The sequence below is a fragment of the Bidens hawaiensis genome, unplaced genomic scaffold (genome assembly GCF_021521415.1).
Source record: "Bidens hawaiensis isolate Kalapana, Puna unplaced genomic scaffold, B.hawaiensis_p1.1 tig00001236_1, whole genome shotgun sequence".
Classification (NCBI taxonomy): domain Eukaryota; kingdom Viridiplantae; phylum Streptophyta; class Magnoliopsida; order Asterales; family Asteraceae; genus Bidens; species Bidens hawaiensis.
In genome coordinates, this window is record NW_027491070.1 from 1,165,072 (window position 1) to 1,177,726 (window position 12,655).

General features: G+C 32.9%; 2 protein-coding genes across 3 annotated transcripts; one reads left to right on the forward strand and one right to left on the reverse strand.

Moving 5' to 3' along the window:
* Positions 1–19: 19 nt before the first annotated feature.
* LOC143568488 (uncharacterized) lies at positions 20–4,409 on the reverse strand. Of its 2 annotated transcripts, none has more exons than XM_077054647.1 (15): positions 4,232–4,409; positions 3,670–3,893; positions 3,506–3,585; positions 3,337–3,437; positions 2,845–2,967; positions 2,684–2,753; positions 1,823–1,909; positions 1,661–1,726; positions 1,462–1,554; positions 1,318–1,374; positions 1,090–1,218; positions 908–998; positions 741–829; positions 462–655; positions 20–346 (listed from the first exon to the last, which is right to left on the reverse strand). In XM_077054647.1, exons 2-15 carry the CDS (start codon positions 3,878–3,880, stop codon positions 232–234), a joined length of 1,506 nt encoding a protein of 501 aa, XP_076910762.1. In that variant the 5' UTR covers positions 3,881–3,893; positions 4,232–4,409; the 3' UTR covers positions 20–231. The 2 variants fall into 2 exon arrangements, with proteins under 2 accessions (XP_076910762.1, XP_076910757.1); XM_077054642.1 differs by having other exon boundaries at positions 3,670–3,961.
* A 2,730-nt stretch (positions 4,410–7,139) lies between these two features.
* LOC143567260 (uncharacterized) lies at positions 7,140–10,026 on the forward strand. The gene is made up of 5 exons (XM_077053727.1): positions 7,140–7,237; positions 8,542–8,735; positions 8,817–8,901; positions 8,989–9,054; positions 9,776–10,026. The coding sequence occupies exons 1-5, from the start codon at positions 7,154–7,156 to the stop codon at positions 9,866–9,868; spliced, it is 522 nt and encodes a 173-aa protein (XP_076909842.1). The 5' UTR covers positions 7,140–7,153; the 3' UTR covers positions 9,869–10,026.
* The last annotated feature ends 2,629 nt before the right edge of the window (positions 10,027–12,655 follow it).

The window sequence follows — 12,655 nt, forward strand, 5'->3', positions numbered from 1 at the left end:
GTCTATTAATTTCAATCCGAATGTTGGCAAGTTACAATATTATTACAACAATAATGCTTAATGCGCTTATCTATCTATGCATCCGAACTTCAAAAATCTTTGCCACCAATTTCAACCTTACGTATTTCATATAAAGAAGGTGGTCACTTTGGGTGTTTCAGTGCAAATTATTTTACCTGATCCACCAACTTATGTAAGAAATAAAACAATATCTAACAAAACCTAATTTGTTCATGCTTGTACCACATGATCATTGTTGTATTCAACCCTTTGACTTTGACCTCCCTTCCCCGCTATCATTTCTGCATGTTGCTCAAGATACTCACTGCTGTTCATTTCTGTCAGCCTGTTATTTATTATCCACATGTCATATACATTGACTTTTCAAGGTCAAACCTATAAAATCTTGAAATGGAATCAGTTTTGTTAGACCAGCTCTTTAAAGTAAAAACAAGACGTACCTGCTAATAGTGCGATCTTTTGCAAACCCGAGTTCGTTATCAACACAAATGTCATAATCGTCATTTTTTCTTGACCTTGATGAGGTTCTAGGGGCTCTACTTTGAGCATCGGAAATGGTCACAATTCTTTCAAAAAGTTCAAAAGGAGTCCCCTCGGCTGTACACATTAGTCTCGCCTTATTCTCATACATGACCTGTATGCATATTATTCCGTTATTATTATTACAAGTAAGCACACTGTGAAGTTTGACTACAAAAAGTGATCGACAAGATACTAACATCAACAAGAGTGACAAATCGATAGGCTGCTGTTCTGTTGTGGAGCCCAAATATCGGCACGTTATCCAACGCCAAGGTATGAAATTTCTCTGTCGTTAGAATTATTTAAGCGTCATTATAAATTAAAATTACTTAATTAAAATATCTTATTTAATTGATTTACTTACTGCATAGCCCAAAATAGTCAGCAGCACCGAGAGGTTTGTCACAAAGTTCCTCAAAAGAAAAATATGCACATCCATTAGCACCCAACGGAACCTATGCATCACACACAATAAGTAAAATAAAGTTGCTTCAAAATAATATAAATTTCATATAACATAAACTAATATTAATAAATCGGATATACTTGTAATTTTCGACCCATAACAACTTCCACTTCGTGAGGCTGCGGCGTATGTTGTTCCCCAACCAACTCTTTAAACTTTTGCATAAGAAAATCAGACTCGCTCTTTACGAAGTAGAAACCTTCTTCAGCCTAAGTTTAAAGTAAAAAAATACAGGATTTAAGTTAAATCATATATTTTTTAAAAAGATAATATTTTTTTAAAGAGAGTGAAAAAGTTTGCATTTTTACCGAGGTTCTCTTCCGATAATCTATTAACGAGCCAATTTCATGTATTACACATCTTTCCTGCATCCATGAAACAAAAACACAATAACTAACAAGAAAAATGGTTAAAATAAAAATTAAAAAAAAAGTCATAATTAATGAAATTACCTTAAGGGTGGCGATAAATGGTAGAAAAAGGTCTCTTTGCAATCCACCTTCATAAAGTTTGTCGGGAGCACGGTTTGATGTAGCAACAAGTATCTATACTTCCATCACAAACACAAAAATAAACCGTTCAGCTTTGTTATAAACTTATAATGGAACACAAGTAAGAAATCAGAAAATGTACAAATTGTTAGTTACTTACAGCACCATTGTTAAAAAGATGGCCAAATAAACGGTTTAGTATTAAAGCATCGGCTACATCATTAACCTACAAATAACATATGCGGAAGGATAATCAACGACCCGTAAAGTCAACGAAACCCTGGCCACAAAGTTGCGTATAATTTATGAAATTCCATCATACCATGAACTCATCTAAGCATAATAAGATGGATTCATCCGATATCTCTCCTGCAACAACTTCAAGCGGATCAGACACGCCTCTGTGTTTCTGCATTGTGAATTACAACCATATTATTAAAGAATATTTTAGTCATTTCTAAAAACATTAACAAAAAAGTTCACCTCCATCCGTCTGTAAACGAACCGAACGTTCAATGAACCATTCGGCGAGAAGTTCGTTAATTTAATAAACGAATGAACATGAACAAAACTTTTTGTTCATTTAGTTAACGAACGAACATGAATATGTTTCGTTTGTTCATCTGTGTTCGTGAACATTCATTTGAATTCGTCTATGCTCGTTCGTTTGCGTTCATTTATGTTCGTTGATATATATATTTAAACTTTTAGGCCCACTACAATTTTATCTAGTTTTAACAGCTTTGTAGGCTCAATGCCTCAATATACTGTTAGTCAAGTTTACTTTTAACTGTTTTAGCTCAGTTATGTCCATTCATCTATGTCCAGCTATGTTTCTTCGTTTACATTCGTGAACCGTTCATATATATTGATAAAGAACAAACATAAACGAACATGAACACACTCATTGTCTTAACAAACGGACACGAACAATACTCCGTTCGTTTAATTGTTCATGTCCAGTCGTTTGTTTGGCTAAAGTTAAACGAACGAACATGCTCCGCTAGTGTTCATTTACAGGCCTAGACTCACATTTGAGTGAAGTAGTGAACAGAAGGGACTGCCAGTGTACTTTTAGAAAGGTGGGGACTAAACGTGCAATATGAGCAAACCACAGGGACCATCTGTGTAGTTTTACAAATATGGGTCTGGTTAATAATACAACATACAGAAAGTAACTTACTTGCAACCGACTATGCACGGTCAGCATAAAGTCATGAAAATGAATCCTCTTTTTCCTCCAATTGCAAGGCCTAATAATTTGAAATCATGTATCAAGAATTTTAACCAACAAGAACTTAACTTTTTTAAATATATTTTCAAACTACAATTTGTGGTGCTTACAATTGATCATAAAATAAATCCATTAACATGGTTTTTCCAGTGCCAACGCCTCCGTAAAGATAGAGTCCTTTTACAGGTGAGACCGAAGATTGTGGCATGAGACGGGACCATAACCACCGGCTCCTGTAATCCAACTTAAAACATTAGTAACCAAATGCATAATACAAGTAAAATAAACAAATAATGAAGCTTTGTGACTTTAACTTTAGGGTCAATTACATATTTCGTCCTTTACGTTTAGGGTTACTTGCATATTGGTTCTTTTAACTTCGATAAGTACAAAAACATCCATGACGTTCATATTCTTTCACACTTTTCGTCCTTTCCACTAACTAGTGTTAAATTTTTCGCTAACTAAAGAGTAAAATGACTAAACTACCCTTGCATGATAATTACAAATTTCAGATATAGTAATGCCAGTCTCTTTTACAGTTTTCAAAACCACAAGCTCAGAATAATTATAAAAAAACAGAGTATAATAACAATATTTACCTCCCGGCTTTCCCATGATCAGAATAACGATCCAAACGACAAGCATCGGCTGATTCAACAAGCTCATCATACAGTCTCTGGATTTCTTTTAGGGTACCAATCTGCAAGCGCATGATAAGAAAACGGTAAAATAAAAAATCATGTCTTTATACTTCCGATCAGTAACTACCTGAGAATTATCGCCATCATCAAGCTCACCAGCCGCTATTCTTCGCTCATACTCCACAAGCGGTCCCGCTTTTTTCACTTCTGCTATAAATATCAAACACAATAAAAGTAAATATACTTTTAACCACAAATCAATAAAAAAAATTAATAAAAAAAATCAAGAACCTTTGTAGTTCACATCAGCAGCATCAGAAGACAAAGTCCTTGAAAACAAAGGGCCCCCACATTTACAACTATTATAAGATGATTTATCATAAATCCCATTATTTAAATTCGATGCCAATAATCTTTTTGCGACCCCGGTTGATACTTTATCCCCTTGATGTCGAAAAGCCGATCGTGTCGGCCCGAATGATTTGACCAAAGCTCTCCTCATCTTGAATCCAGTTCTTTAAATGTTAAACTACAAATCTTGATCACTTAAAAAAAAAAAACTTTATCCCAATCTAACAACAACCTGTAACAGTAAAATACATATTCAGTTACAGAATCCAATCAATCAATCCATAATTAAACCCCTGTTTTTAAACTTCAACAAAATCAAATTTTTAACTAATTCCCATAACAATTTTAATAATAATAATAATTCAATGATCAACCAAACAGCAAAAGATAATAAATTGGGGGATTTTTTAATTTTTAAGGACACCCAACAACAAAAGATCATAAAGTTAACAACTTTATTATGCAAGAATGAAATTAAGGATATGGGTAATGAAGAACGAACCTGGGCTTGATTGTTGGATCAAGAAATTATTGAAATTTAGGAAATTGGGATGCTGAAAATTGAAATTGAAGTGGTTTGAGAAAGTGGGTATTGAGGATAAAGTAATAATAATACCCTGTTTTGGATAAATTGACGATAATGTTAGGATCGATGAAGAACCCTAAATTGGTGGAGAGAAAAGAAGCCTGGTTTCTTGGAATGGAATTGAATTGCACGATGCGATCTGGGCTGCCTGCAAATTGTAATTATTATTCAACAGATAATTATTTAACTTTGTTAATATTATTTCTTGGTAACTTTTTATTTTATTTACTAACTTTTAGTATTATTTTATAAAAAAATTTTCAGGATTTGATGTAAACTTTTAAAGTTAAACACAAACAAGTTTTTCTACCCGGTGCAATGCGCTCGGACGGTTGACAAAACTCCAGCGTTGAAAGATAAACGTTGGTAAAACTCAAGCGCTACGACAATGAGTTTACATGAATTCGGTCAGTATTGGCTGTGTTCGTTACAATATAGACACCATTAATAAAACTTTAAGTGTTTAAACCAAAAAAAAAATAAATCGTCAAATTAACATATAAAAACATTAACATATAATAAAACAAAATATTTTAAACGATGTTTATTTGGTTGGCAAACTCAGACGGTGGTAAAACTCAAATGTTGTGGTTCCAAGTATTAAAGCGATAACTTGACACGAATTCTGTCGGTTTTGATTACGTGTGTTAGGTGCCAGAACTAAAAAACGAAAAAAAAATATAAAAGCTGAGGTGGTTGGTCGGTAAACTTGCGCATTGGTAAAGCCCGAGCGTTTTCGGTCATGGGCTTTAAATAAGGCCACGAATCTATGCAAACTCGGTTGTTTTCTTTCAGGTTTATTATGGTACTGAAACTAAAAAAACTTGACATTTAGTTAGTTTCCATTGTGATTATTATGGTAACTGAACTTAAAAACAAATTCATTGACTGATACGGTATCGCCAAATGCCAAAATTGTTATTTATATTACAGTAATAATAATAATAATAATTATTATTATTATTATTATTATTATTATTATTATGTTATATACATGTATAATCCTCTAAAAACAATAATAGAATAGAGTTACTTCTAATAATGAGGTTTTCAGGGTAGGAAAATAAGCCAATTTGATATCACATCTACCTATATATTATATTAAGTGAAAGCTGTAACATGCACAACACATGTGATTATTATTTTTTAAAGTGCATTTTCATTATTAATCGTGGCATGATTTGATGCGCATGGGTTGACCAAACTTATTAATAAAAAAGAAGTAAAGAAGCAATTCACAAAGATATAATTTCATGGTGTTACTCTACTTGATAACAGGCCTAAGATATCTATTAGACACAACGTGATTAGTAGATGTTAGAGGTAGTATCATGCAATACGAATTAAGTATATAATACAAGATTATACAATTACATCTTCTTACACGTGCTTAAGAGTTTAACAATATCACATACACTGTACACATACAATACGATGCTCAATCATATTGGGGAGTGGGGATGATCGAACACGAATTTATTGAATCTATCAAGAGTCCTATGGTGTTTTTACATTATATCCAAATTCGGGACAAATATATGTCAAAAAGTAAACTGTATGGGTGGACGTTAAAGACTAGAGGTAACAATTAATGTTTTTTTTTTTGAAAAAATTAATGCTTGTCAATTCGTTATTTGGCCGATCACTATTATTTTTTTAATATGTTTAAAGCCCCTAAAACTGTAATTAGCAGTTGGGGTGGAGATGAGCAAAAAATGAAAATATACATTGGGTTGTCGTAGAATCGACTACTAAACCTGAAATTCGAGACTAGTTAGGAGTGAAGAAACTAAAAAATACGAGCCTTGCATTATTATCTAAATGGTTGTGAAGTTAGATTCCGAAACTAGCAGGGCGGGCGATGTGAGCGGCCGGCCGGGGCACGGAAAATTTTTTAAAATACCATTATTGGCTAATTTTTATGTTTATTGTCATAACTTTAATCTTCGTATAAAAAACTGTTTACATTATTTAGTACTTTAAGACTTAAAGGACATATTATTTTCGGCTCGGTCGGGACACATGAATTCTTAGAGCCGACCATGTCCGAAAGGATCATTGTATGAGTGAATGTATAATAGCAATTCACAAGATAATGTATGGTGATTGTCAAATAACTGATAATAACATAATATTAGGAACTTGGTAAAAAAATTGTTCAAGTAATTAAGGAGTAAGCAGTGTGAATGTTACCCTTGTGTAGTTGTGTTTTAGCAACCTTGCTTAAAATAAATACACACCTTGTACAAGATTACACGTTACACTAATCAAACAATTGCATACATATTTTAGCTTGAGAAACCAACTAATGAGTCTGAGTTTAGAAAAAGAGCTTGAGCTCTCGCAAGCATTAGTTATAAAAATCCCATTTAGGTATCGATTAATTACCGATTAATCACCAGTCCCAACCTCACTGATTAACTTTGGGCTAATTAGCCAATGGTTAATTCCGATCAAAATCAAGATTAATCAAACTTAATCGGCTGTTACCGACAAGGTTTCAACAAAAAATTTGCGACTTCCGACGAGATTCCAGTCAATTTGCGGCCATAGTGTATTTACATATAAAAATACGTGCATGTATATATAAAACTGAAATCATACATTAATCCCGACTAATCGTCAGACCCTATCCCACCGTCTGACTAACGATTTCTACAACATTGCCCTTAAGTCGAAACCAGCTCGAGCTTGACTCGTTTACCTGTCTTGTATGTGGTTGTTGTAACTTGTATGCTTTTTAACTCTTCCAACTCAAGTAAGCTCTTCCCAATTCCTGGTCTAGGGTTTTACAATTCTTATTATTATTGTTATTCAGTCAATTAATCAATCGAAGATATGGCGAATCAAGGTGCTAAGAAACGACGGGAAGAGAACAGTCGTCACATGAACAATCTGTTTCGCCTCATCATCGCTTCCAATGTAATAATATCTTGATACCTTCTTACATTTACACAATTGTTATTGTTTGATTCAAATTGATTAGTGTATGCTATTTAATTCCACTTCGATATCATCGATGTATATCATAATTATTAAGACGAATACTAGAATTAGCTTCGAAAGTCAGTCGTGCACACGAATACTAGAATTAGTTACATATGAATGTGCATTCTGCTACAAACAGAATCAGTTACAGATGCTTGTTTCATACCTTGTAAACATCAATTTCGACATCTAGACAGATAGATACTTGGATCTAGGTGGAACTCTTTCGTTTATGTTCGTTTCATAAACACGAACAGAGGCCACATTCGCTCAATTGTTCTTCGTTAATGTTCGTTTTCGTATCATATAGATCTAAGCAAAATTGTTAACTATAAAACACACACACACATATCAGTATTATGTGGTTAGTTTATATGTAAATTTAACATATGGATATGAATGAATGTTAAAAGAACACCAACACAAGCTTGGTAGCAGGGCCGAACTGTTGACAATGACCACTCTCGGTTAGTCAAATCAAATTAAACATTGTTTGTTTTCATCATAGTTTTTAAAAGCCCTCGCTTCTTGCGCCTAGGCACATTTTTTCATGCGAGGCTCTATAAATGCGCTTCTAGTTTCTAGGTGAGCGCTTCGGCATTGTCTATGCCAGGAACACAAGAAGATGAAAGCCGAGCAAAAGGAACACAAAGAGTGCTATTGAAACTTAGATCTTGGAGAGGTCAATCTTAACTATTTTAGAATTTTTGGTGTTAGTTAGATGATATTAAATGTTATATGATAGCTTTTGTTTATTTTTATTTGAACAACAGTATTATTTTTCATATAGAATATATATTTTTTATTTTTCATTTAAGTGCGCTTTTTTATCCACAGGCCCTCGCTTTTTTTGCGCCTTGCGCCTAGGCCCAGGTGAGGCCTATGCGCCTTGAGTGCGCCTAACGCATTTGATAACTATGGTTTTCATCTTTGTCCCTTCATTTGTGTTTGTGAACCGTTCACAGACTAGTTTTTTTAACAAACAAACACCAACAAGAGATTTTACAGTCCTACCCGCTTAACGGGTGAACATGAACTTGGTCTTGTTCAGTTCAGTTTGGTTTGTTTACAGTCCTACTTATATGCATGCTGCAAATCTTTAATTAGTGTGTCTTCATAAGTGATCCATTGATATAATGATGATCATTGATGATATTTATACTTGTTTCCTTGTTTGTTACTTTGTTTATGTATATATTTGTACTGCATATAAATGTCTTGTATATGATATTTTGTAGGTCATTTTTCTTGTGTTAAGGGCAGGGGTATTTTATTCAACTTTTACATGGCTGCATTGGATTGGACTAATATTAACTTCACTCGCGTATTATCTTTGCTATAATCAACTAGCATCAATGGCAAAACCTACCTATACTGATGATGGTGATCTTTTAGATGGTGGATTTGATATGAGTACTGGTGGAGCTTGCGGGTGTGTATTTTAACTTAGTTTTTTTAGTAGTTATTTGTCATTGGTGTATTAGTCTTTATCTTGTTTATATTTTGTTTGCAGATACCTACATGATGTTATCTACATTACTTGCTTTGTGCAACTCACATCTATCATATCTGGGAAGTTTTGGTGGATATATGCGGTGGTATGATGCTTGTGTTATTATTGTTTTTGGAATCTTGTCTTTGTAGAAGCTTCTTTAAGTAAATCTTGTATTGTTTTTTTTTTTCAGATACCAGCATTTGCAGTTTACAAGGGATGGGGTTTGGTTAAGGGATTTCTTCCTCAAGGTTCCGAGGTATGTTTTGTACTTAAATTAGATGACTACTGAAATTATATATCTATATTGACTATGAATGTTAGTTATTAACAATTTATAAATTTTGTAAAAAAATTGTCGCCGGACCGGACTATGTAAGCTTGTAAACGAACAAAAAAACACGAAAGGGGCATGTTCGTGTTCGTTTGTTTGACTTTAATTGATCAAAAGATCGAACACGAACGGTTAAACGAACGAATCGTGTTTGATTGTTAATAGTATAAACGAACGGAGATAGTTGAACATAGATGACTAACATAACCAAGCGAATACCAATTAGAAGTAAATGTGAATGTCAGTATGTTATGCACTTATGCCTAAAAGTTTAATAAAACTAGACTATGTTATTTTGATTTCATAAAACTGAACTAATTTGTAAGACGGGCCTAAGTATTTAAATGAAGATAATCATATATTAATGAAGTTAAACAAAACTTAAAATAATGTTCACGGACATAAATGACCGAGACACGTATTCATGTTTGTTCGTTTATTGATTAATGAACATAAACAAACTTCCCGCCGGACGGTTCATTGACTGTTTGGTTTGTTTACATGTCTACAACCATGTATCACCTCGACTAAACCGACTACTAGTTAAACATTATATAAATTTTGGACAAAAGTGTTTAGGGTCAACCTGCCTGACCCGTATAGAATACATGATTTTCACTTGTTTTTACTTTATACCAATTAACAGGGTGTTGAAGAGGATGAAAAGACTCGGAAGAAAAGAGAGAAGATGGAGAAGAAAGCCTCCAGGGGCAAATTTGTCAAAGCAAAAGGTCGGTAGTTTCAGATTTGGTAACATTTTCCGGGTGATTTAGTTTCGTTGTAACGATATGCCCATGAGTTATAAGATATTTGGTCGTTTTAGACTTTGGGGATTGATTGGTGTAGTTAACCTATCGAAAGGAATACTAAAAAAGCCGTTCAGCCTAGAGTTCACATGGTTTTATAGGAGGTTGGTTGTTGTAAAACTTTCTAATCAAATGCTTTGGTTTTGTTAAAAGAATCACATTGTTTGCTCACAGTTGGGTTGTTTTCATGATGGAGAGTGGAAACAACTTATTTGTTTCTTTGAATAATGGATACTGTTGTTAACGGAGGTGTTCATAAGTCAGTTTTAGGCTCAAATGGGAGCAGAATCAGAACTTCGGTTTCGGCGTTTGGTTTTACGCATGGGTTGGGTTTTATATGATTATGTGTTGGTTTTCAGTTTATTGATGAATTTGGGCGAGGGGTGTGCAAGAAACCGAAAAAATCGAAAAATTCAAAACGAAAATACCGAACCGAAACAAAAACCGTCGGTTTGTTTTTATGTTTTTATATAAACCGAACTAACGGTTCGGTTTGGTTTTTCATGTAATTAAAACAGAAAAAATCGAACCGAACCAAATTCCTAAATTTTTGTTTTTTTATATTTTATAGTAAGTAATTTATAAGAATTTAATAAATATGTAACAAATATTTTTGGTCAAATGTATAATAGTCTTTAATTTTACAATTAACAAAATTATTTATACCTAAATTTATATAGTTTTGCCAAAAAAATTTCGGTCTAAAATTTTCAGGCTCAAATGGCAAAAACTGAAAAAACCGAAACCGAAAAAAACCAAAACTGAACTGTTTCAAAAACTTTAAAAACCGAAGTTTTGGTTTTCGGTTTGGTTTTAGCCAAAAACCACACCAAACCGCACCACGCACACCCCTAATTTGAGCTTTAAACTTTTGGTCTAAGTTAACTACTTATTAATAACTACTTATTAACTAATATGCCCCGAAACTTTTGACCAAAAACAATAATTTGGGCTATAAATCCGATGGAAAACATTCTAACAAGTTTAGTACTGTTCGGTTCCATGGTTGGCTTGGTTTGGTGCAGTTTGGTTTTCTAATGAGGTATAAACAAAACCGAACAATAATTTTGGATTTTCATAGAAATACACCGAACCTTATAACTTTGGTTCGGTTTTACGGGTAGTTCGGTTTGGATTTGGCTAATCGTGGAATGATAACCGGTAGTTTATGGTTAATCGGGTTTACATGTTAATTCGTTTCAGTTATGAGTCGCTTAATCGTAAACCAGAATTGATCATGAAGGGTTTGGGCCTGACTAAAATATCCCAAAACAATGTTAGTGGGTTTGATTGTTCGGGCTTAATAGAGTGTTATTAGACATTTTAACTTTGTATTATACTTAGCTTAATAACCATGATTATAAGATATATCATCAGAACAATAATTAACTTTTTAAAAGTAAAATAGTTGATAAGATTACAATCATTTCAATGTGCCTTCTAGGTAACTTTCATCTTTAAAAGCACCTGTGATGTATATCAAAACTCAAAAGTATATTTATTTTTTGAACCTTTAATTTAATTTGAATTTACAAATTATAGTTTATGTCACACCACTCCGTATAACTTTCACAAACAAAGCCAAACAAAGTTAAAAGGGAGTTGGAAGGATCATACAATTGACAAAATATTCCCATTCTACCCCCATACTAAAAGTCATGAAAGGTTAAAAGCAAAAATTTATCTCCAAAACATCTCTTTTAACTTTGTTTGGCTTTGTTGGTGAAAGTGATACTGACTGGTGTGACACAAGTTAAAATTTGTAATTCAAATTAAATCCAAGATTTAAAAAGATAAAGTTGTAAATATACTTTGGGGCATTGATGGATTAAGAGTTAAGACAACTAAAAGTTACTATGACAACGAGATTTGTATTAGTAACCCTTAATCTCATACCCAACACAATATATGTAGCGTGTCAAGTAATTACCCGTATATCCACATATATTTGATATACCCATTATTTTTTAGAATGACGTTTGTTGAGATTTTCAAATGCATTTCTTATGGAAGTATGTTTATATTATTTAATACCCAAGAAAATTAGGAATATAAAAATTAAAAATTAGTGAGTTAAATGTTTAGGTGTATGAATCGGGTAAATGTGTTGGATATAACCTAATACCATACCTATCTACCAGTAAAAATTTTTAAAACCAATCTTATACCCTAAAAGTAAAATTCCGTCCCAAATTTTTTGGGTTTAAGATTTCTTGTCGGTTTGTATTCATTTGCCTAAGAACACACAAGTGACGCAACCATCTTCAAATAATATATATTTATAGGTCACAGTTACAATTGAATTAAGCATACCCTTTATGTGTCGAATAAGAGAACCGAATATCACAATAATCATCAAACTACTTCATGACTTTGTGTATTGATGAATATAGTTACATGGATATGATAATTATCACCTAAATTTATTAGTAGTTTGATCAAGATTGTTAAAGTATTAGGTGAATTTATCAATTATTTTTAAATATTTTTGAAAAATAAATACATAATAATAAAAGTAGTGAGAACAAAAGGGCATGCCTAGGAAAAGGGTACCTTGTCTCGGCCAACTTTCGCTTTCAATTTCTATTCTTTAGCTTTGAGACAAAAGCACATCATTATTATTATTTGTTACGTATCCCCACCAAAAACATCCACTACATCACATAAATAAAATAAATATAGTTATTTATTTATAAATAGTGCCATAAATATTAACCAAT